We start from the raw sequence: 24717 nt of genomic DNA, 5'->3' as shown, positions 1-24717 counted from the left end.
TTTTCCATTGCATCCCTTCCTTTCCAGTGTCTCTGTCTGAAGTAGGCCTTGACACCTTTTAGGTGCGACATTCCATATTAGCTCTCTGGACTAGCTGGTCAAGTATAATCTACATAGGAGTTTCACAGAAAGTGGTTACTTTACGTTGTCAGCCAGCTTTTGTTTGTAGGTCTTTTTAAAAAACACATGTCTTACTTAAAAAATTCAATATGTCCATAAGTAATTCGGAGCTTTAATCCTCTGTCGTGACAGTGGTAAGTGTAGCATCCTGGGGAGGGACAGGGGACTTTAGACATGTGGTTCCCAAGGCTCTCCACCACTCAGGTTTTCCTTGTGTCATGTCTGGACCTGTTGTAGACTAGGTGATAGAGGTTGATAGTTATGATAAGTCAACAACTGCATTATTCTATCCTACAACTACCAGGATAGTTAATGGCAAACTTAGTGGGCTGTGGTCCTACTTTCACTGAGCAAATTCTGTTTTTCTTCAGCCTTATCTACATTCAGCCACACAGACTGCCACTGGTAGTAACAGATTTGTTCCATTCCTATAGCAGAACTAATGAATATGAGTATATTAACATCATGTCACTAATAGATGAGGTTAAATTATTCAAAGCAGGTTAAGGATGAGGAGACTTTTCTGATCTGTAAGGCTCAAAATCTTCGATATTTTAATATGAGACTAACTAATCTAATGGGAGGTCCAAATGTCATATTTAGAAGCCTTCTCTGTTTCAACTGCAACCAAGAATATGGTGCTGCAGATTTGCCTGTCTGTTCAAAAACCTCCAGGAAGCCCATCTCTCTCTTCAGAGATTTATAACCTTCTGCCCAATACATTTTGCCTTAATTCCTTACATTTACTGCAGCCCTTATAAACTGCTCAGAGTCAATGTAAGCTGTAATGGTCATGGCTCATAGTTTTAGATGTTGTATCAAAATGAACCCACAAGAAACTTGAAGAATAAGCAACAGCTGGGAAACAAATGGGGAAAAGACTGAGCAATGTAATAGGAAAAAACTACTTCCCCACTGGGGTTAAATTCTGTGCTAAATTCTGTGGTGCATCCAACAGCAGCAGCTGCCTCCAGGTTCTTCTATGAGCTCTGCACATGAGCCTTGGCAAGGGAAGCAATTAGACAGCACTCTGTGGAAGCAATCACTAGCATTTGTCTTGTAAATTCAATGATTAAAAATATGTTTCATGAATTTCCTTTTGCTTTACTCGGAGTTAAGATTGGTTTTTGACTTTCCAAATGTAAAATTTGCAATTCTGGAATGCTTCAATGATTATAGACAAAATAATATAAAATTATATGGCTGAATATGTCATCCTTTTTCTACTTGACAGATTACAAATGATGGATCCTTGTTCAGTGACTCGAAAGTCCTGACACTTTATGATGGTGTTTGCCAGATTTGTGATAGCATGCCTCATGGACTTTGTAAGTTGAAGGTAATTTCAGATTTTTGAATATTGATACAACAGAAAATGTGGTTTCTCAGTACAATATTGCAGCTTTAATGAAAGTGATCAGTTTTAGTCAGTCAGGAGTCAGGATGACACCTGGGAAGATCCATTACTATAGCGAGGATTTCCAACGCAAGCAATTGAGAAATGTACATACAAGATTTGTTTCTCTGTTAGAAAGTGAAAAGTGGTCTCCCTGTAGGAATGTACAGCACTTATCCAAAGTTGTCAAGAGCCAAGGGTTAGAGACTTTCATGTATCCGTGGATACTGCTCAATTTTAACCAGCTGAAATCAAGCCCAGGGCACTAGTAAGCTTTACATTGCTCACCCAGCCAAGGATATTCTACCCTTCAGGGCAAGAGTATCCAACTTGCATCTTTTGGCCCTTGCATAACTCTGATCCAGCTGTCAGAGCCCAGGTAATGCAGTCCTATTTGTGCTTTTATATCATATTCACTGGTTTGCTTTGGAATTTTGTGTGACTGGGAAAAAGAAGCACTTGCATTTACTTGGCACCTTTCATGAACTCAGTTGTCCCAAAGCACTTCACAGCTGATTAAGTACATTTTTTGAAGCGTAGTCATGGTCATAATATATGAAACCTGGCAACCAATTTGCACACAACAAGCGATCACAAAAATAACGTGATAATCTCAAGATAATCTGTTTTTAGTGATGTTGATTGAGTGATTAATATTGGCCAGGACATTGGGGTTAACACCCTGCTCTTCTAAATAGTGCCATGGGATCAGAAAAGATGAGAGGCGGTCGGGAGAAAGAAGACGGCCTTTGGCAGATGGAGGAAAATTGATTGGGAAAGTCACATGGTGACGAGTGTGAGGGGGAGGGGCAGCCCAAGAAATATAGTTGGACATTTTGGGAAGTGGGGTGGTCGGGACAGGGACGGGAACATTCATGGTGGAGGGAAGCAGCAGGGCAAGAGGGAGAAGCAGAGGTACAGGATTGATTGGGCAAGGGAAAAGTGATTGGGATAGGAAGAGGGACGTCATTAAGTAAGAATGGGGGAACTGCACCTGAAAAAGGTGAAAGTAATCTGAAGGGAGGCTAGGTATCGATAACAAGAGGTCACAGGTTTAAAGTGACTGGCAAAAGAACCAGGGGCCACATGAAAAACTTTCTTCTGCAATGACTAGTTAGGGTTTGGAATGCACTGCAAGATAGATTGATCAACGGAAATTCAGTCACAGCTTTAAAGGGACATTGGATAAATTACTAATGGTGAAAAAAGGATATGGGTAAAGAACGGGTGAGTGGGACTAACTGAATTGTTCTTTGAAAGAGCTGGCATAGATTCAGTGGGCTGAATGGCCTGCTTTGTGCTGTGCAACTTTAAGAATCTAGGTGGAAGTGATCAGAAGGGAGGGTAGGTAGCAGAGAGTGGGGGGAGGGGTTGCAGGCCAGGTTCTCAGCAGTGCTAAGTGACCCTAACCATAGGAAACTGCTTGAAACAGATACATGTACCCAATTTTCTAAATTTTCCAAGTATACTGTTTTTTGTCTTTATTCTTTCACGGGATGTGGGTGTCGCGGCAAGGCCAGCATTCGTTGCCCACCCCTACTTGCCCTTGAACTGAATAGTTTGCTCGGCCATTTCAGGGGGCAGTTAAGAGTCAGCCACATTGTTATGGATATGGAGTCACATGTAGGCCAGACCAGGTAAGGATGGCAGATTTCCCGAACCAGATGGGTTTTTGCAACAATCGATCATAATTTCACGATCACCACCACTGAGACTAGCTTTTCGATTCCAGATTTGTTTATTAGATTTAAATTCCACCAGCTGCTGTGGTAGGGCTTGAACACATGTTCCCCAGAGAATTTGCCTGGGTCTCTGGATTACTATTCTAGTGACATTGCCACTATGCCAACCTCTCCCCGCAGCATTTAAATATTTATGACACTGAAAGGTGGGGGGGTGGGGGATTATGTAATTTCTATTGCATTGAGTCATGCCACAACCCTAGAACGATGTACCATGGTATCTACATTCCCACACAGAATTTGGTTCAGCTAGCTGCTGAATTTGGGCTTGAATTACGATACAATTCCTGGTTATATAACACAGAAGAAAAATTAAATTATGCAGAAATTTTGAGATATCTCTTAATTTTGTTGGCTCATTTATTCAAACTTTAGTACAATTAACATTTTAACAGCTGATTTGCTAGGTGCATCATTCAGGAAATAGCCTTGATAGCAACATACCAACTTCCCTGTTCTATTCTGTTACACAAAATGATAGGGGTTTTGAATATGACAAAGGGCACTGCCCTTTGCCCTGCTTTTATTCCATTTAGTTAAACTTTACTTAACATTAGGAAGCCTAGCACTGATTGTCATACCTCACAGTGTAATTGCCGCCTCTTCTTGCTGCCTGCTGTAATTCCCTTCAGGGCATCTTATCTCTTTCTAGAGTGAGCACTGCCCATTCCAAACCATTCCCCTTCATCCTGTGCTAACTACAGAGTTGCCTCCAGGATGTTTGCCATGTTTGTGACTTAATCTTTATCCCGACATTTGTTTAGCAGATGTGAGTGTAGTAGAGTTAGCCCTAATTGCAGCTTTCTGATTTAATACAGCAAAGCTACATTCTGTACGTAGGATTGTGGCCTCCAAGAACATTGGAGTATAATCCACCTGGCCACTTAAGTGTTACAAGAGGGGTAACCAACCAGTGTGCACCCATTAATTGAGCTGGTGCTTTGTCTATTTTTTAATGAATTGGTTTTGTGTGAAGCAAAGTACTGTTACTTTCATGAGGCTAATAATATAAGACACTGAAAATATTAAATCAGGTGCTGCCTGAAAGTCATAAAGGAAAGGGTAGGAATAACAACTGAACATGAAGTACTGCAGAATAGCTGCAAATCAGTGATAAAGAATCAAATAAAAGTAGGAACTCAGAAACTCAGCAACAGGGTTAAATAAAAGAAAGACTTGAATTTATGTAGCGCTTTTCATGACCCAAAACATCTAAAAACGCTTTCCAACCAATGAAGTGCTTTTGAAGTATATGCACAGCTGTAATTGGGGAAGAAAGTTACATTTACATGGAAAGTCATATTTACAGAGATATAATTGCCACAAACAGCACAAAATTCCAGATGATTAGATCGGTTTAATGGCTGCTTTTAGGTGCCTTTGTTGTTTAATATGATCATAATCAAATGTTGCAGTGATTGTTAAAGCAAAATACTGCGAATGGTGAAAAGCTGAAATAAAAACAGAAAATGCTGGAAATGCTCAGCGGCCTTGGCTGCATCTGTGAAGAGGGAAACAGAGGCTGGATTCTCTGGTCCTGCCCACAGCAAGAACTGCTACGGGTGGGGGAGGAAAATTTGGAGAGGCAGCCAAAAGCCCATTGACTTTTGACGGGACTGGAAAATCCACCTAGAGTTAACATCTCAGGTTAATGATCTTTTACCAGAGAGTTCTGGCAATAGGTCATTGACCTCAATGTCAGTTCTATTTATCTCTCCCCTAATGCTGCCAGATCTGCTAGGTATTTTCACCATTTTCTGTTTTTGTTGCAGTAACTGCGTTCATTGATCCTTACCTTAAATTATAAATATGACTCTTATCCATAGGAAAAGACCTGTAATATAGATGGCCTATGCTATGGTGAAGGAGACACAAACCCAACAAGCCTTTGTTTACATTGCAGGCCTGGCATATCCAAATTCACCTGGTCTAAAAATGAAAGTAAGTTTAAATTCATAGCTTTTGAATTTGATTGGGAACTTTATTTTTTGAGGGGAGAAGAATGGTTGGAGGTGGTGGGGGGGTGTGAGTGGGAGGCTATTGTTTTATTTGGATTTACTCTTAATTGCCATCATTTTTACATTTCTTTAAGACAATCAGCCACCAATTTACCAGGTGACCACAGCTAAGCTCCAGACCTTCTTTGGTGAAAATTTTGTTTACCAGTTCACAGCTGCGGACCCAGAAGGGTCGGCTGTACTATTCTTGCTGGAATCTGGACCACAGAATGGCAGCCTATCACCTGCGGGACTTCTGATCTGGAAAGTGAATTCTCAAGAGTCTAGCAACTTTAGTTTTACGGTGTCTGACGAGTGCAATGCACAAAACACGTATTCTGTTCAAGTGAGTACAGAAAATCCACTTAATTGAAGAACACTTGCATATTTTTATTAATGATCCAAACCATTTTTGAAAATTTCCATGCAAAATATGTAATGGCATTCAGTTTATTAAGAGAAGAATTTAAGAAATCGGCTACAATTGCAGCTTGTGAACACCCACGTAAGTAACAAATGGCCTCTTGAAGATCAAGCTCCATAACAAGAGAAGACTGCTTTAATAATAACCAGGAGCAATTATACAAATCAGTGAATGCAACCGGCACCTCAGTGCATCTCTCTCTCACTGTCTTGCCATCACTGTTGAAGAAATGTGCTCTTATGTACAAGGAGAACAGTAACATTCCCTTTGGAACCATGGGTGGAACCATCCCAGATTTGCACAAAGTGCAGTAGCGAGCGGGGAAAAAGTCATTTCACCCACTGGCTGCAACAGCGGCTTTTCCAGCCGCATCATCCCATTTCCACCTCATTAATTATGCAGCCATAGGAAACATGCCATCTCGCTGGTGGGCGGCCTCTGATTTGCCCGCCATACCATTACCTCACCGCTTTCTCATGCAGGGCGCCATATTTAAACTGCAGCCGCGCACACATTTCTCAATGCTTGCAGCCCAGGCTGCAGCCATGGCCCCAAAAGCTAAGAAGAGTGCAGCGCAGCTCCCCGATTCAGTGATGCATCCCTGGGACACTTTCTGGATGCCATGGAAACCCGTCGCGATGTCCTCTACCCCCCCCCCCCCCCCCCCGCCCCCGCTCTGGCTGCAGGAGGCCCATCAGTCTCACCACTCCAGCTTGGGATGCAGTGGCAGAGGTGGTCAGTGCCATTGTTGCACATAAAAGGTCAGCCATCCAGTGCAGAAAACAGATGAATTATCTCACCTGTGCCACAAGGGTAAGGCAACCATCTTATCACTCTAAACTCATACACTCACAAGACCATCACACATTCACTGGCCTCTCGCTCACTGCCAGCTGAAGCAACATTATCACTCACTCTCTCACACATACCCTCACATCCCCATCTGGCCTCACCCCCTCTGGAGACTGTCTCCTCAGCCCTCACCATCTTGAGGCCACTTGAATAGATTAACATATGCCCCCACATACACCCTGGGATACCCCCCTTCTCCAGTACAGCCCTTGTCCTGCAGCCTCTTCCCTTGCTGGAGGCCACTCCTTCTCCTTCCCCAAGCAAGCCCTAGCCCTCCAGTCGTTGAAAAGCCACCCCCTGCCTTACAGCTGGTCTGGTAGGTAGAGACCCGCCTGTGAGCCCCCTTAAGAGTGCTGCCTGTGAAGTCTGGTGCTGGCGCTGATGACTGCGAGTGCTGCCCGAAGCAAGGTAGGCAAACAAACCTCGGAAGTCCCAAGTGAAGTGCAGCTCGCCAGGTACATGTCGCTTATGTACAGTTGTGAAACATGTCAGTGTGCAATCACACCGATGTGCCCAGATGATCCAGCATGGGGGGTGCTTCCAGCGCACAGGGCTTATAATGAGATGTTAAAGTACTGAAATTAGGTTCCTGACATGCGGCGGCAGGAAACACGACCCGCCATTGATGGGTGGAGCGGATGATCGCAAACTGGTTTTGCAACGGTGTGAAACCGATTGTTGGCCATCTCGCTATATTGTCCCCCACCCCCCCACCCCCGCCATGATGCCAGACACCAATGAGGCCGGAAAATTCTAGCCCATTTATCTGCGGTTATAAACATATTCCCATTGAAGTCATAGTTTAGACATGTAAATATGATACACAATAAATAGTTAAATATTAATGTCAGGTTTTGATACAAGCACTGTATATTAACCGCAGTTTTAAAAGCAATGGAGTATCAAGGTAGCAATGGCACAGATTTAGCATGGAGGCATTCAGGGTGACCTGTAAAAGTAGATTACGGGGATAAGACAAGGGAGTGGGATTGGGTAGATTGCCCTTTCAGCGGGCCAGTGCAGACTCGATGTGCCGAATGGTCTGCATCTGCACTGTAAAGATTCTGTGATTCTGTGAAATCAAATAAGGGCAATTTCAACGAACTCACCCTTTAGGAAACTGACGAGATCAGCTGCAACGCTGGGTTTACACTGCTGCCCAATTTTCCCCTCTACCAAAGTGAATAGAGAGTAATGTTGGATGGGGGGTAAAGCCATTGTTCCATCCAATTCCATTGGTCTCCTGTCTGGCAAAGCTAGGTCAAAATTGCTGGAATCTCTGAAGATAGCGTCAGGGCTTTTAAACCTGTCATGACATTGCCTGCAGCAGGAAATGACATTGTGTGGAAAATTAAAATTCATTTTTGTGAGGTAGATATTTTAGTGACCTCATTCAGTTTTGTTCCTTGAACCATGGAGCTATTATGTAGGAAATGCTAGTTCAACAATGACTAATATGTGATACGATGAAGGAGCGTGCCAAGGTAATGAACAACCTTATCCACGAGAACTTGGCCAAAAAATGCCCCATGGTTAATATTAAAGAGCTTAAGAAGTTAACTCTTGACTGAAACAACAAGGTGGATTGTATGACCATCTGTGGATTGTGTCCATGCCTCTTTTAAGGCTGGCAGTAAACTGCATTGGCCTGGAGTTTCTGATTGGTCTTTTTGGCATAATTTGACTGAAATCTCCATAAGCGGTGCAAAAGGTGGAATATTCCAAATATTTTAAGAGCGAATTACGTTCAGTGCAACTCAAACTTCTGCAATTTTTTTGCGCTCATTTATAAAAGCGTTATGTTAGAAGTAGACTCTGGCCACAGAACTAGCCACGCCCCCAGGATGAATTAATCACCATTGTGAATTTTTGCCAATTGCACTCATTTGTGGGCCTTTAATGAGACTCTTAAAAAGTTTAGCTGGTTCTTTTGAGTGCAAGGCAATGAATAGGAATGTTTTAAATGCTTTTGATTGTATTCCTTTTAATTTACTAAGAAACTGACTCCTGTACCCCAATATAATTAGCAAATTTTAAGTCATTTTCAGTCATTTATAATCTGCTTATTCACAGGTGGCAGATCAATACTGATTTAAATGCTTATTTTTTTTGTGATAAAAGCTTTTTGCAACTCTATTAGGCAAAATGTACCTAGTTACCATTCTTAAATATATCAATGAACATTTTTAGAGCATTTTTTTCTTTTTAAATGACCTTTTAAAAGAACTGGTCAGTTGCGCTGGTTCGTGCTAGATTTTTGGTTCTGCAATGTACCAACGAGTTTGAGCAGACATTAGAAACCTAGATGCTTCTCACTGCGCTCATTCTGCCGATGGCGGCCCAAGTGAAAACTCTCCCTTGCTGCCATTTTAGCACTTAAAAAAAGGCTTTCAGCATCACTTTCCTTCAGTGGAAGGAGGATCAGGTGGGTGCATAGCGGATGATGAATCTGCATCTGAAGGGGGATTATAAAATTAAATATTTACTGGGCTTTACGATTTGAAGAGGTTTGTCTTTAATGAAATAGGATTATGCCTTTAAAATAAATGGACCACATATCTGGGGACCTGCATCACATTGAAAATACCTCCCCCTTTTCTGCTACAAGGGTAAAATTCCAACTGCCAAAATCTTTTTTTCTATAATCTATTTCTAGTGTTTTATTAGGTCTTGTGTGAGATATTAATTGCCTTATCTCTCATCCTAAGAAGAAATGGGACTATGCATCCTGCTGTGAGGAAAATAGACCAGCAGCTGGCTGAGAAATGAGTAACATTAGAATGCTTAGCCTGGATACCACCTCCCTCCAGGGGAAGGATTATCATCAAAGAAGCGATTTAATTGTAAAGCAGGAAATAGAGCTTTAATTATTGTTACTGCAGGTATATCTGCTGTCGTTTGAATTTTTTTGCAAACAAACGGTTTGGGTATTTGGTTTGGGTAATTTATAAAAAGTGAAACGGTCACTGGCACACTTGCCACAGTGGTACCAGCAACCCTGAGGGGGAGAAAAGATTAACACAAATCAAACAGCAAAATCACAGGGGTAATTAAGAAACAAAATCTACTTTGTATGTGTTTTATTAAAAAGACACCTGTTTACAACTGTGAAGTGTTATTGCACTGCTGCCTAAGCTGTCTCAAGTGTTCCTCATTTTCCTTTATAGGTTGCAGTGAAGCCATGTGGCTGCATTAATGGTGGAACATGTGTTACAAATATCAATTTCCCCCCAGGAAGTGGTGAATACCTCTGTGTGTGTCCTGTTGGTTTTGAAGGGGAGATTTGCCAGGAAAACACAGATGAATGCAAATCAAATCCATGTGGTGTTGGCACCTGCGTGGATGGTATCAACAGCTACTCATGCAACTGTCCAGCTGGTCTCACAGGTAGGAAGCCATATTACCTCCTGTAAATAACACCACAGGTAAAAGTGCAAGTTAGATTAAAATTGAAGGGATGTGAGCGTGTTGAATCTTTCGTAAAATTAATAAGAATCAAAAAGAGATCTGACAAACAATGATTATCTATTTATTATTTTGTTAAACGTTTTACATCACAGTTTCTTATGGAATTCCATGATTATAACATTGTAATCACATTGTAATTATATGATATAATTTTTAAAAAAAGAAAAATTTCCACTTATACTTTCATGATCATAGAACATCCTAAAACACTTTATAGCCAATGAAATACTAAGGGGAGAATTTTCTCCCTGTTGTGGGAGTTGGGAAGAAGCGAGTGCGGGAGGGCGGGCACACAGCCGATTGCCACCCGCAATCGGCTGGGCGCTGCCATTTTACGTGGGCAGGCCACTTAAGGCCCCCCCCAGCATGATGTGCACCCGGAAGCGCTGAGCACTCCCTATGCGGGCGGGGGGATAGGCTGAGTTGGGGCCTGCGCCCTTTCGCACATGTGCGCGAAATAGCACAGAATACTCCCTGAGGCACAAAGCTGCCTCAGGGAGACTAGTTTGATTTTTACAAATTTTAATGAAGAAAAAAAAAATTTAAGACATGTCCCCTCATGTGACAGTGTCACATGACCTGGGACATGTCAGTGAATTTTTAAAAAAAAATTATTTAATTTATAAACCCTTCATGAAACCTCATCCCGCCCGTGGATGAGGTTTCATGATAAATGCGAAGGCCGCCTGGGCTCTTCGCCTGCCTCCAGCCTTAAGGTTGAACGGGCAGCTCGGTTAATGGTCTTAATTGGAATCTAAATGGCCTTAATAGGCCTTTGACAGTTCAGTGGGTGCGCAGCCAACTCCGCTGCGCGCCTGCCAAACTGAGGACCTGAATGACGCGCGCTGGTGTCAGGATGCACGCCCGATGTCACCGCCCGTCATTTTACACATCGGCGAGCAGGCATTGTCCCCGCTCACCGACCTGAAAATTCTGGCCTGTGAATATTGTGCACCATCTTTTTACACAAACTCTCCTTCTTTCCCTTAGTGCCAAAATACAAAACCAGTAGCAAAGTGGGAAGACTTTCAGATCTACACCTCATATTTTAATTTAATTTTTTTGCAAATGGAGCAGGGGGCAGGGCTAATAAAATCAGACACTGACAGGTCTTAGTAAGCACAAATGTATGTCCACATTTCAATCTGTTTTGAATTGATACTACTGTTGTCTCTACTTTTGTTCAAGTAGAGCTCCATGGAATAGAGTTTTCTAGACTTGCCATTTTCACTGAAGCAAGACCAAACATTATCAGATTAATAACTCTGTAAAGAAGACAACTTCTCATTATCACAGACCTTGTCTATCATCAAAACATGATGTTAAACATTTTTTGATCATTCTCTTTGTCGCTTGTTCTTCCTTTAGTGACCTCTCCCTCCTTTAACTTGGTCTCTCTTTTCCATACCCTGCTGTGAGTTGACTTTGGATGTTTTCTATATTAAAGGTGCCATGTAGATGCAATATGTTGTTGTTGGCATCTGTTTTCTATGGAACCCAGCGGAAGATGATCTTTGAATTCTGCTGCTCTAACAACCAGTTTACTAATTGCAAACAGCATCACAGGCAGGCATTGCCCAAAACACTGATTGGACATAGATCTAGAAATTTAGTTCACCAATCCATAAGTTACTGTGAAACTTCTCCCCTGATTCCCAATTCTGGGATTCCCAACCCCCATTCCTGGGATTTCAGATTTTCAGTAGAACAGGCTAGTTTGGGTCATTAGCCCACACCCTGCACTCCTGACTAGGACATAGGCATATCCAAATCCCCCACAATTTTCATGGAGTCAGCTTTTCAAAGAGTAATGGTTCATGGTGTCGTGAACCATAGTCTACATGAGGGAACCTTTTGGAAGGTAAATTCAAAAGGTCCTCCTCATGTCCCATACTCCCCATGCCAAGGTATAGCTCTTCCATAACAAAAACAGAATTACCTGGAAAAACTCAGCAGGTCTGGCAGCATCGGCGGATTGAAAAGAGTTGACGTTTCGAGTCCTCATGACCCTTCTGTTTTTGTTTTGGATTTCCAGCATCCGCAGTAGTTTTTTGTATTTATAGCTCTTCCATGCCCATTCAACCAATGAACGCTGAATAGAACTAATGAACCCTATAGTGACAATAGGATGTGTAAAAAATGCTTTAAAAAACTCATTCATTGTTAATTCCCGCTTTCTTTTAAAAAAAAACTCCTTCTTACTACAGGCCACTTTGAACTATGTCACCTTTTAAAAGTTTTTAATTTTTTAAAGTTTATTTTACACATCACTATAGGGTTCATTGGTTCTCTACTGGGTAAAGTGGGTGAATGGGTTTGGAAGTGCCAAACCTTGGCACGGTGGGCATGAGGTGGCATGGATGGGGCATGAGGAGTGTGTGGGGGGGGGTTGAGGGGTGAGGGCAAGAGGGCCTTTTTCCATTATAACTGGGGACGATGTTCCACAGCTCAGAGGCAGACCTTTTAAACAGCGAACGCAAACTTTAGCTTGCGCCTGCCCCCCTCACCTGGAATGAAAATCCCGCCTTCCCTGGCACTTCCTCCTGAGGAGCGCAGGCGAAGCCGGGAATTTTTCTGCCTCCCTCAACCTGCCTCAAGGATGAAAAATCCAGTTCAAAGCGTCAAATCTTGTGTCTTTCAGATTTTTTGCAGCAGCTTTTCCAGACTAAATGTGTTCTGACAGCAGTTACACAATTTCCTGCTGTTTGCACTGTTTAATTCAGCTTTTAATTGTCCTTAACCCAGCTGGATGTTTTAGGTCTAACAATGCAGAAACATAATTACATGCAACACTTTTATTTCTAAACAACCTGTTTAAGTAGGTTCGAATGGAAGTAGCAAGCACCATTCCAATTTTTGCTTTCAGATATTGATTTTTAATTGAATTTTGTGATCACCGTGTAAGCTCTGTTACACAGTACAAGATCTGTTACACAGTACTTACTACATTAAATTTTGTTGCAACAGTTCGACACATGGTAGAAACTACATTCGCTGAGGATTAGGATAATTTAATGGCATTCTCTCACATGAACTAGTCATGTGATATTTCTTAGCACCTGCCTGTGAATGGTCTCACAGAGTTAGCCCGATGCCCAATGTGTTGTTTTCATGGCTTTTCATGGCCTAATCAAATAGAAAAGAAACCCTTATACAAACGGATAATACTGCAGATGTTGGAAATTTGAAATGAGAACAGCAGGTCAGGAAGCATCTATGGAGAGAGAAATAGAGTTAATGGGCAGAATATTACAGAGGGGGCTGGGGCTGCGCGGATGACTTGCCCCCTCCCCTCCCCCAGAAGCAAAGTTGGCATGGTGACAACTCACTCCGAGCCAGCTCACCCCGCGGCCACATCGCGCTGTGTTCGGGCTTAATTGGGGCAACATGGGACTTCCGCTCCTCAATGGGGAGGAAATCCCGTCTTCGGGAGCTGCCGGCCAATCCATTTGGACAGCGGCTCCATCAGCCCCAGCAGCATCAAGAGCACGTTAGCGGACACTGCCGGGACTGCAACCGGGAACATGAAGAAGGCCAATGGATCCCGGAGCCAGGTAAGTCCAGGGTCTTGAGCAGGAGGGTTTGGGGAGGATGGTGGGGGTGGGCGTGGATGTGGTGTGTTTAATAGAGCAGGTGGGTAGGAAAAAAGCGGGTGTCCTATCTTAGAGGGGCTGACTCCCGATCCACAAAGGGCACCCCCCTTCCTTCCCGCCCTTTGAGAAAGTTTTTTTTTAAAAGTGGCCTGCCCACTCTCGCCCGACTGCCTATGCCACCTGTCTTATGCCATGTATTATCAGGATCAACTGGCTTGTTAATAGGCCCATCAGTGCTGGGGATAGGGCAGCAGATTAGCAAAGGTGATCCGGACGGTAATTTGTGGATGATCGGACAATATTAAGAGTCTATATAAAAAGAAAAATAATCAAGGTATTTGGTCAACTCTCAGGATATAAGCTTAAATATTACTAGACCAAGGGAATGTACCTCAATGCAGACACACATACACACACACACACATACACACACACACACACATATACACACACACACATACACATACACACACACACACAGACACACACACACATACACACACACACACATACACACACAATCAAGAATTATACCATTTAGCAAAGAGAAGATTAGACTTTAAATACCTGTTGGTTTTACAAAAGAACTTTAAACCAACAATGCCCTACCATGGCTAGTATATATGTTGATTGAGATAGATGGAACAGCCTGCTCATATTCTTCCTGTGGAGAGCAAGCACAATGAATATGAAAGCATTCCCCTGCTTCCCTGACTTTTATTAGATATTGGGTCAAGGCAATTCAAAGACCTTGATCGCCACATTATCTCCCTGTTCCTATAGGTTTAGAGAAGGTGTAAATGACGATAATTACAAACAGCTGCTATCTGAAAACATGGGGACAGTGGTTATGATCTGAAATTGTTGAACTTAATGCTGAGGCTGTATGGCTGTAGGCTGTAAAGTACCTAATTGAAAGCTGAGCTGCTGTGAGAATACAGCAAAAGGCAACAAGATCCATCTGTAAAAACAAAAAGCTAAAAGCTACTGCGGATGCTGGAAATCCAAAACAAAACAAAAACAGAATTACCTGGAAAAACTCAGCAAGTCTGGCAGCATCGGCGGAGAAGAAATCAGTTAACGTTTCGAGCCTTCATGGCCCTTCGGCAGAACTGCAGCATAGTTTCAACAAGGGAGAAATATAAATTGGTTTAAGGTGGGTGGGGGGGGGGTGAAGAGACACATTGAGGGTGTGGTGTGAGCAGATAATCAAAAGATGTCACAGACAAAAGGGTCAAAGAGGTGTTGAAGGTGGTGGTCTTTGTCTGAGAAAAGTGCTAATTAAGAATGGAAAACAGGATATTCAAAGTACAGCTCTAGTGGGGGTGGGGTGGAAAGACTAAAGGTTTTAGTTTTAGATTTAAAAATAATGGAAATAGGTGGGGAAAGAAGAATCTATATAAATTATTGAAAAAAAAAGAAAAAAAAAGCGGGTGGGGGGGGAAAAGAAACGGGGCGGGGATGGGGGGAGGGGGAGTTTAAGATCTAAAGTTGTTGAATTCAATATTCAGCCCAGAGGGCTGTAAAGTGCCTAGTTGGAAGATGAGGTGCTGTTCCTCCAGTTTGCGTTGGGCTTCACTGGAACAATGCAGCAAGCCAAGGACAGACATGTTGGCAAGAGAACAGGGTGGAGTGTTAAAATGGCAAGCGACAGGGAGGTTTGGGTCTTTCTTGCGGACAGACCGCAGGTGTTCCGCAAAACGGTCGCCCAGTTTGCGTTTGGTCTCTCCAATGTAGAGGAGACCACATTGGGAGCAACGAATGCAGTAGACTAAGTTAGGGGAAATGCAAGTGAAATGCTGCTTCACTTGAAAGGAGTGTTTGGGCCCTTGGACGGTGAGGAGAGAGGAAGTGAAGGGGCAGGTGTTGCATCTTCTGCGTGGGCATGGGGAGGTGCCATAAGTGGGGGTTGAGGAGTAGGGGGTGATGGAGGAGTGGACCAGGGTGTCCCTTGTCCTCACTTATCACCCCACCAGCCTCTGCATTCAAAGGATCATCCTCCGCCCCGCCAACTCCAGCATGATGCCACCACCAAACACATCTTCCCTTCACCCCCCTTGATGGCATTCCGTAGGGATCATTCCCTCCGGGACACCCTGGTCCACTCCTCCATCACCCCCTACTCCTCAACCCCCACTTATGGCACCTCCCCATGCCCACGCAGAAGATGCAACACCTGCCCCTTCACTTCCTCTCTCCTCACCGTCCAAGGGCCCAAACACTCCTTTCAAGTGAAGCAGCATTTCACTTGCATTTCCCCTAACTTAGTCTACTGCATTCGTTGCTCCCAATGCGGTCTCCTCTACATTGGAGAGACCAAACGCAAACTGGGCGACCGTTTTGCGGAACACCTGCGGTCTGTCCGCAAGAAAGATCCAAACCTCCCTGTCGCTTGCCATTTTAACACTTCACCCTGTTCTCTTGCCAACATGTCTGTCCTTGGCTTGCTGCATTGTTCCAGTGAAGCCCAACGCAAACTGGAGGAACAGCACCTCATCTTCCGACTAGGCACTTTACAGCCCTCTGGGCTGAATATTGAATTCAACAACTTTAGATCTTAAACTCCCCCTCCCCCCATCCCCACCCCGTTTCTTTTCCCCCCCCACCCGCTTTTTTTTTCTTTTTTTTTCAATAATTTATATAGATTCTTCTTTCCTCACCTATTTCCATTATTTTTAAATCTAAAACTAAAACCTTTAGTCTTTCCACCCCACCCCCACTAGAGCTGTACTTTGAATATCCTGTTTTCCATTCTTAATTAGCACTTTTCTCAGACAAAGACCACCACCTTCAACACCTCTTTGACCCTTTTGTCTGTGACATCTTTTGATTATCTGCTCACACCACACCCTCAATGTGTCTCTTCACCCCCCCCCCACCCACCTTAAACCAATTTATATTTCTCCCTTGTTGAAACTATGCTGCAGTTCTGCCGAAGGGCCATGAAGGCTCGAAACGTTAACTGATTTCTTCTCCGCCGATGCTGCCAGACTTGCTGAGTTTTTCCAGGTAATTCTGTTTTTGTTTTGTTTAAGATCCATCTGTTGTTTTTTTTCTTATCCTTTTAATGACCCTTTTTGCCTTGCAGCATTATCGCTTTTGTCATTCAGTTACTGCTCCCTTCCATCCTATTACAGACCATCCCCTTTTTCTCATCCCGAGCCCCTTCCCCAATTTCCCTGTCTTTGTAAAGCCTTACTTGTAAAACTCTTAAAATCTGTTACATCTCTAACTTTTTCTAGCTCTGATGAAAAGTCACCAACCTGAAACGTTGGGCTGCATTTTACGTGTGCCCCCACCAGGCGTGTTTTTGGCGGGTGCCATGTAGAATAGGGTGAGTGCCCACCCCACCACCTTCTCGCCCACCTCTGAGCTCACCCCCATAATAGGGGGGGTCGGGGGGGGGTGGGGGGGAGGTGGGGGGATGGGCGAGCGCTGAAATCAGCAGCCCATCCGCCATGTTAAAATAAATAATCAAATCCGTCACTTCTTGGTGTTCCAGAGTTTTAGGGGAAAATCTATTCACATTGATTGATTCACTGGAGCATGCAGTGCCGCGAGCTGTTACTTATGCAAGCCATGCAACTTTCTTCATTGACATCATTGAAGAACACCACACAGGCCAAAAAGGTATCGCATGTCTCCGGGAAATCAACATGGTCTGCAGGGTGCCACGTGAAGCAGCACTACGCAAACAAATTCTTCCACTCCCCTCTCTCCCAATGGTTGTCCGGCACTAACTGAAAAGACACCAAAACAATTCATAGGAGGGATATTATTGTCATCTGCTCTATCAAGAAATGTAGCATACTGTAAAGCTAAAGACACCCAGATCAAAGAGTAACGGCACTTGAAGTCCTACACAAAAGCCACCAAATGGAAAAAAAATAACAAACACCCTACAATAATAAACACAGATCACCACTACAAACTTGTCCAAAGCATTGTAACAGGTGGATGGGTAACATCCTTCAGTGCTAATTTGCTGATGGTTCATCAAGTCCTGGAAGTACTGTGTTGGTATCTGGTGTTGGTGTCTGTTATAATTGTGATAGATGGTTGGGTGTGACTTTTTATTTATTTATTCATTCATGTGATGTGGGCGGCGCTGGCTAAATCAGCCCATCCCTTGTTCCCCTTGAGAAGGCGGTAGTGAGCTGCCTTCTTGAATCGCTGCAGCCCATGTGGTGTAAGTACACCCACAGTGCTGTTAGGGACGGAGTTCCAGAATTTTGACCCAGCAACGGTGAAGGAACAACGATCTATTTCCAAGTCAGGATGGTGAGTGACTTGGAGGGGAACGTCCAGGTGGTGGTGTTCCCATCTATCTGCTGCCCTTGTACCTCTAGATGGTAGTGGCCATGGATTTGGAAGGTATTATCTAAGGAGACTTGGTGAGTCCCTGCAGTGCATCCTGTTGATGGAGTACACTGCTGCCACTGTGCATTGGTGGTGGATGGAATGAATGTTTGTGGATGGGGTGCCAATCAAGTGGGCTGCTATGTCGTGGACGGTGTCAAGCCTCTTGAGTTTTGTTGGAGCTGCACTCATCCAGGCAAGTGAAGAGTATTCCATCACACTCCTGATTTGTGCTTTGTAGATGGTGGACAGGCTTTGGGGAGTCAGGAGGTGAGTTACTCGCCACAGGACCTCTGACCTGCTCTTGTAGCCACAGTATTTATTTGGCTAGTCCAGTTCAGTTTCTGCCCAATGCTAACCCCCAGGATGTTGATAGTGGGGGATTCAGCGATGGTAATGCCATTGAATGTCTTGGGGCAATGGTTAGATTCTCTCTTCTTGGTCATTGCCTGGTACTTGTGTGACACAAACGTTATTTGCCACTTATCAGCCCAAGCCTGGATGTTGTCTAGGTCTTGCTGCATTTGGACATGGACTGCTTCAGTGTGTGAGGAGTCACGAATGGTGCTAAACATTGTACAATCATCAGTGAACATCCCCACTTCTGACCATATGATGGAAGGAAGGTCATTGATGAAAGAGGTGAAGATGTTTGGACCTAGGATACTACCCTGAGGAACTCCTGCAGTGATGTCCTGGAACTGAGATGATTGACCTCCAACAACCACAATCATCTTCCTTTCTGCTAGTTATGACTCCAACCATTATACTATTGTTTTGGCTTGACTGCTCCCCAACCTAGCCATGTCACGGGATGGGGAGGAGGGATGGTGGCGCGGGGGGCGGATGGGGGGGTGGTGGTGGCTGTAATTTGACATTTTGATTGACGGCTCCAAGTGGTTATAAAGGGATTAGCTGTCTTTGATATGGCGCTATGAATACAAATATTTGTTTTTAGAAAGTATTAAGTATATGAAGGTATTTAAATGTATTGAATGAGCTTTTATCATTGACAGTGTTTTTTAATATAGTGAAGTCTGTAATAGATACTTAGAATTTTCTTTTATTTCATCTCAGCATGGCTCCTGAGCTGAGCCTATGCTGAATACTAGGTGAGTTGGCATGGAGGCTGCCATGGAGGGTTTGAGGAGCCACTTTTGGGGCGGGGGGTGGGGGGGGCGGGGGCGCGGGGTGAGTGGAGGTTATGAGGTTGCATGATGGGCATGGGAGTATGTGAGGAGTTGTGGGGTGTGAGGGGTGAGGGCTAGAGGGCCTTACTATTCTTATTACAACTGAGACGAAGTCCCAGAGCACTGAGGTGGGCCTTTTAAACAGCCCCTACGGCACTCGGCAGCCTCTGTGGCTGCTTCTGCACTGTTTCCGGGAGCAGCAGGTCCAACTCCAGTTAGCGCCCTCATCCGCCCCCCAAGAACAAAAATCCGGCTGTTTGGGGAGGTTCTTCCCGAGTCAGGTTTGGGAAGTCGGGACATTTCCTGACTCTGCACACATGACTCGGGAAAGAAAATTCGGGCCATTATTACACCTTTTTTGGGCTTTATGTCAAATACTTTCAATTGGCTATTATTTTCTCCCAGAAATGAGAAGCCTGTACCATTTCAGCTTCTGAGAGACGTTGCAGGGTTGACATTTTCCAATCAGCACTTCTACTTTTGTGCCAACCTTGGTGTGTTAATGGGGAGTAAGAGGCTGTATTGACTGGATGTCTTGATTTACCACCTGTGGTGAGCCAAGTTACTGCTTACCAGTGTTCCTGTGAGGGCTCCAGAATAACAGGATTGACATTAGAAAGGGCCCATTAGGCAGACAATCACCCCCAAAATGATCTGTGCTTTGGACATAGATAAAGTAACTTGGTGAGCCTATACTGACAGCCCTTTACATGAACATTAACAGTAGCTGCAGCCAAAATAGCGCGGAGCTGCCTTGTTGATAGAACTGAAAGAGCTAAAGAATGTTTTAGGTAATATTTGCAAATCCCTGAATTGGATTGAAATTTGCCTTTATTAAAAGTGAAATAATCTGGGGCAGAAGTCTGAGGCATATAGAGAGCTGAAGCAACAGATAACAGCTGAGAATTCTTTCAGATTCTTCTAAAACTGCTAACAGCTGCTCAGCCTGTTCTCAGTTGCCTGGCAAGGCTGATCTTTACTTATCATTTTCTGCCAGCGTTCTGAGTTTTTTTAACTTATGCGGTTAGGTCCGTAAAGCTGTAGTGTATTTTCTTCACTTAAGGTTGTTGCCATCACAGGAAGATAAGGGTTTAGAAATATAAGTACAGATTAGGGAAACCACATGGCCCTCCCCAAACAGCCGGGTTTTTGTTCTTGGGGGGGATGAAGGCGCTAATTGGAGTTAGGCCTGCCACTCCCGGAAACAATTCGGAGGCAGCCACAGAGGCTGCCGAGTGCCGTAGGGGCTGTTTAAAAGGCCCACCTCAGTGCTCTGGGACTTCGTCTCAGTTGTAATAAGAATAGTAAGGCCCTCTAGCCCTCACCCCTCACATCCCCACAACTCCTCACATACTCCCCATGTCCATCATGCAACCTCGTAACCCCCACTCACCCCCCCCAACATGGCTCCACATACCCTCCATGACAGCCTATGCCTCTCTACCCACCCCCATGGCCCCTCATCCCATGATTGCCCTCTAGCTCATCCTTGCATTGAAACATACAATTACCCTATCACAACTGCTTCTTGAATGATTCCAGTATGTTTATATCCATCACCCCACACAGAGTTCCCTTTCTCAAGTATTAATCATCCTTTAATGACAATCTCCCTGATATCAGTACTGAAGTTGCCTTTTACTAGTTTGTTTCCACATCCTGTTAACTTATGGGGCAGAATCTTCGGCTCGGTGAGCAGAGGCGGGGCCCGCTCGCCAAGGCGTAAAATGATGCAGGGTGACGTTGGGCATGCATCCCGTCGTCACCGCGCATCATTTAGATTTTTGGCTGCGCGCCCGCCAAACTGTCAAAGGCCTATTAAGGCCATTTAAAAACTAATTAGGGCAATCAGCTGAGCTGCCCGTCCAACCTTAAGGTTGGCGGGCAGGCGAAGAGCCCAGGCGGCCTTCGTATTTTTCATGGAACCTCATCCATGGGCGAGATGAGGTTTCATGAATGATTTAAAATTCTCAGAAAAATGTTTATTAAAATTAATGCACATGTCCCAGCTCATGTGACAGTTTCACATGAGGGGACATTTCATTAAAATTTTCTCGCCACTTTATTACTTTTTACACTTAAAACTAATTTCCCTGAGGCACCTCTGTGCCTCAGGGAGATTTCTGCGCTCTTCCACAAGCGTGTGCAAAAGAGCGCACTCCCGACTCAGGCACCCCCCCCACCCGGCCCGCACAGGGAGCGCTCATTGCTTACGGGTGCGTGTCACGCTGGGTGGGCCTTAATTGGCCCACACACGTAAAATGGCGGCGCAGATCGATCGGGGGCACCGATCGGGTCCGCGCCCACCCACGCTCACTCCCGCACCATCCTCCATAGTCATAGTTTAACTTAAAAAATATGCACTAGATTAACCTTTTCTATTCCACTTGGTGACACATATACTTTTATAAGCTTCCTCTTATCTGCTGCTTTTAAAACTGAAGCATCCTGAGTTATACTAATCTTCATTATAACTCAGTCCTCTGACACTTGTGGTCTCAATAATAATAAAAATACATCAAAGTAATTATAATAGTGTACCCCTATGCTTGTGTATTATAGAATAATAGAATGTACATTTGAGAAGGAGGTCATTCATCTCACGCTACCTGCCTGGTTGTCATCTCTTTAGTTGAAGTTGTTCACTCTAATCCTTTTCAACTGTCATTATATGTTCCATCCCCCTTCCCCATATTCTTTTATATTCTTCCTTTACAAAGATTTATCGGATTCCATCTCAAATGATGTTATACTTTCTGCCTCAATAGCTACTTGTAGTTAAAGCATTCTATGTTCCATTAATTCTCTGTGTGAACAATATCTCCTCGCTATTGTCTTGGCATTTTCTAGTATTATTAAGGTTATTTTTCCTTGTCATTAATTTCCCAACCAGTGGGGTGGGGGGTGGGGAATGTTCCCTGTTTACCTTCTCAAAACCTTTCATACTTTTGTTAACCCTTCCCTTCAACCTCCTCTGTTCTGTTGGAGAAATGTAATTGTGTTTTCTTCATAACTGTTATGAATCAATTAGTCTTCTCTTTGTTCGTGTTCCAAAGAGAGTTTCTTGCATCATTCATTAGCCAAGTATACCAGAGGAATGTTGGAATGCTATCATACATGTTTCAGCAAATAAAAAACATATCTTTTATTCTCAGAAACCAAGATCTTTAAACAAAGTAGTTCAGTTTACAGTAGATATATTAAATGATTTAAAATCTTACAGTGGAGGCCTCAGATATGCAATGGACCTGGGCAGGCAAAATAATTTACACACCAGCAGGTTTAGTAATAGGAACAGGAATACATCATTTGGTCCATCAAGCCTTCTATCTTGCTGACAGGAAAACCTTATGGTCAATCCAGTAGATCTGTGTGGATTTAAAACTTTAAAGTGGAAAATTTGACTCCATATTGTTTACTGCAGCCAGAGTGAACTTGAAAGATGCAACAGCCTCGAGGGAGTTTTACACCCAGGACAAAATTTGGAACTGATGTCAGCTCCGCTGAATTTATATGACCTTATTTTATTTCAGTAAAGCACCAAAGCTGCCTTCCAACCATCCAGAATTTAAATATAATTGCTGAATGAAAACTCTTAAGTGTGTCTCCTAGCATTTAGAAATTGCAAAACATAATTGGACTCATCCTCCTATAATTAACTTAATTTCTCCTCGTATAGCATTATATTTTAAGCACCCTCTCAAACCTGTACTTTTTAATGTGTACCAGCACCAGACTTAGAAAAGTTACCTCAGCGTACATATTCCCATATACAATCCTGCCCAAGACATAAATATTTTACTTCCGCCAGACCCGATTCACAAAACCATTGGGGGAATTTTAATAGTTCAGAGTGTGTGGGTTGAGATTTGGGAGAACTGTTATCATCGGCCAAAATAGCAGCGCAGTGTGCCAACTTGCGAGTTAACTCACGCTTGTTCTGGTGCACGAGAGGGAAGGTTACTGCTTTCAACATTTAAATTAGGAAATTTTGGTAAGGCTTTTGACCAGTAACGTCACATTCACAGGTTTCCCGGGCCTCTTGAGGATTGCCATTGAATGGAAGGTGAGACAGTTGTGGGGCAATTCAAAAGGCAGGTTAAAGGCACGGATGTGATTGTCAATAAATGCTCAGTGCTCACAGCTGATCTCTTAGCTCCCACTGGGAAAGGTTTGGTTTAGAGGCTAATTTGTGAATTTGTGGGGTAATGGGGCTCACAATTTCAGGGGGTGTGGCACCATGGCAGCCTGCTGTTGTTAGACCTGCAGGGGTCAGCAGAGAGGGGAATCGGCAGAGGGGCCAAAGTCATAGGAGGCATTACCCATTTAATAGGATATGCAGACAGAGCCTCGGCTACCTTGACCTCTTGTAAGAGCGGTGTTTCTGATTGATTAGATTGTCAAGTTGGGAGAGATCTGCAGCCTCCTTGAAGAAAACCTGTCCCCTGCTGCCTTACTGTAGTTGTGAAAGTGACTGCTGCCCTAAGCATTTTTTGCCTCTGGGATTCTTCCAGGCTGTTCCCAGAGATGTATCCAGGATTTCCCAGGCAGCTGCACACAAATTCATAAGGCAAGTGATTGGATTGTTTGCCACAGTCAGCAATTAACTTTGCCTGCGATGATGCTCATCAGAACGAACATACCCTTGGGTTTGCCTCTCTGACTGGCTCCCCCCAGGTGCAGCGCACCATTAACTGCACACACGAGGCAATCAGATCCACCAAGAGTATTCATAAACAGCAATGAGCATTCCATTGACGTCTGGGTAGTATGCAACCACAGGAAATAGCTTATGCAGGTGTGCTCCACATTTCAAGGAACTGCCATGACGCTTTCATCCTGTACTAGTCCAAGCTTCCTGATCTTTATGGAGAAGTGGTTGCTAGGAGACAAAGGGTACTCTGTTTAAACTTGGCTGATGTCACCCGTGAAGGACCTGACCAATGAAGCCCAAGAACAGCAATGGCCATATGACCACAAGATATTTCAGTTACTTATGATGAGCTCCAGGTACCTGGACAGATCTTAAGGTGCCCTTCAGTCCTGCCTAGCCAGAGCCTTCAAAATGATCCTGGTGTGCTAAGCACCGCACAACATTGTGCAGCAGGGAAGGTTGGAGCTGCAGAAGGAACAAGGCGTTAAGCACACACATTCTGCAGATGATTCCAGTGAAGAGGAGGATGAGGATGAAGATGCCAAGCCAGCCACTCACATTGCTGCTCAGGGATTCCCTTGTAGCTGTAAGGTACAGGTAGTCATTACCATTGGACCAATGTAGCAATCACATCTGACAGTCAGTCTCCCTCCACCATATTTCCCAATCCCATTGACACAACACAGTCCTCTAATCGACCATTCATTCATTGCACATCTGCCCCCCCATTCACCAATTCATGTCTTCACATTCATCAACAAGCAACTGAAAAGGTGACTTTCCAGCAACCAAGCAACACTGGAAGATGGTGCATAGTAATCAGTTTTATGTGGTTCTAGTAAACAATGGAAAGCTAACAACATAACATTTTGTCAAACACCTGCCCTTGTTGGTGTATAACTTTGATGAACTACAAAGCTTT

General features: G+C 43.9%; 1 protein-coding gene across 2 annotated transcripts in view; it reads left to right on the top strand.

The window, feature by feature from the left end:
- Positions 1-24717, top strand: part of LOC144686786 (von Willebrand factor D and EGF domain-containing protein) — a 309526-nt gene that overhangs the window by 205448 nt on the left and 79361 nt on the right. For both annotated transcript variants that reach the window (XM_078552492.1, XM_078552491.1), the window contains exons 15-18: positions 1355-1459; positions 5085-5199; positions 5351-5601; positions 9699-9918. In XM_078552492.1, the coding sequence (XP_078408618.1) occupies positions 1355-1459; positions 5085-5199; positions 5351-5601; positions 9699-9918 (691 nt within the window). The remainder of the gene's footprint in view (positions 1-1354; positions 1460-5084; positions 5200-5350; positions 5602-9698; positions 9919-24717) is intronic.

The sequence above is a fragment of the Cetorhinus maximus genome, chromosome 11 (genome assembly GCF_964194155.1).
Source record: "Cetorhinus maximus chromosome 11, sCetMax3.hap1.1, whole genome shotgun sequence".
Classification (NCBI taxonomy): Eukaryota; Metazoa; Chordata; class Chondrichthyes; order Lamniformes; family Cetorhinidae; genus Cetorhinus; species Cetorhinus maximus.
Note: the sequence above shows the minus strand (reverse complement) of the source record. Positions and strands in the feature narration are given on the sequence as shown.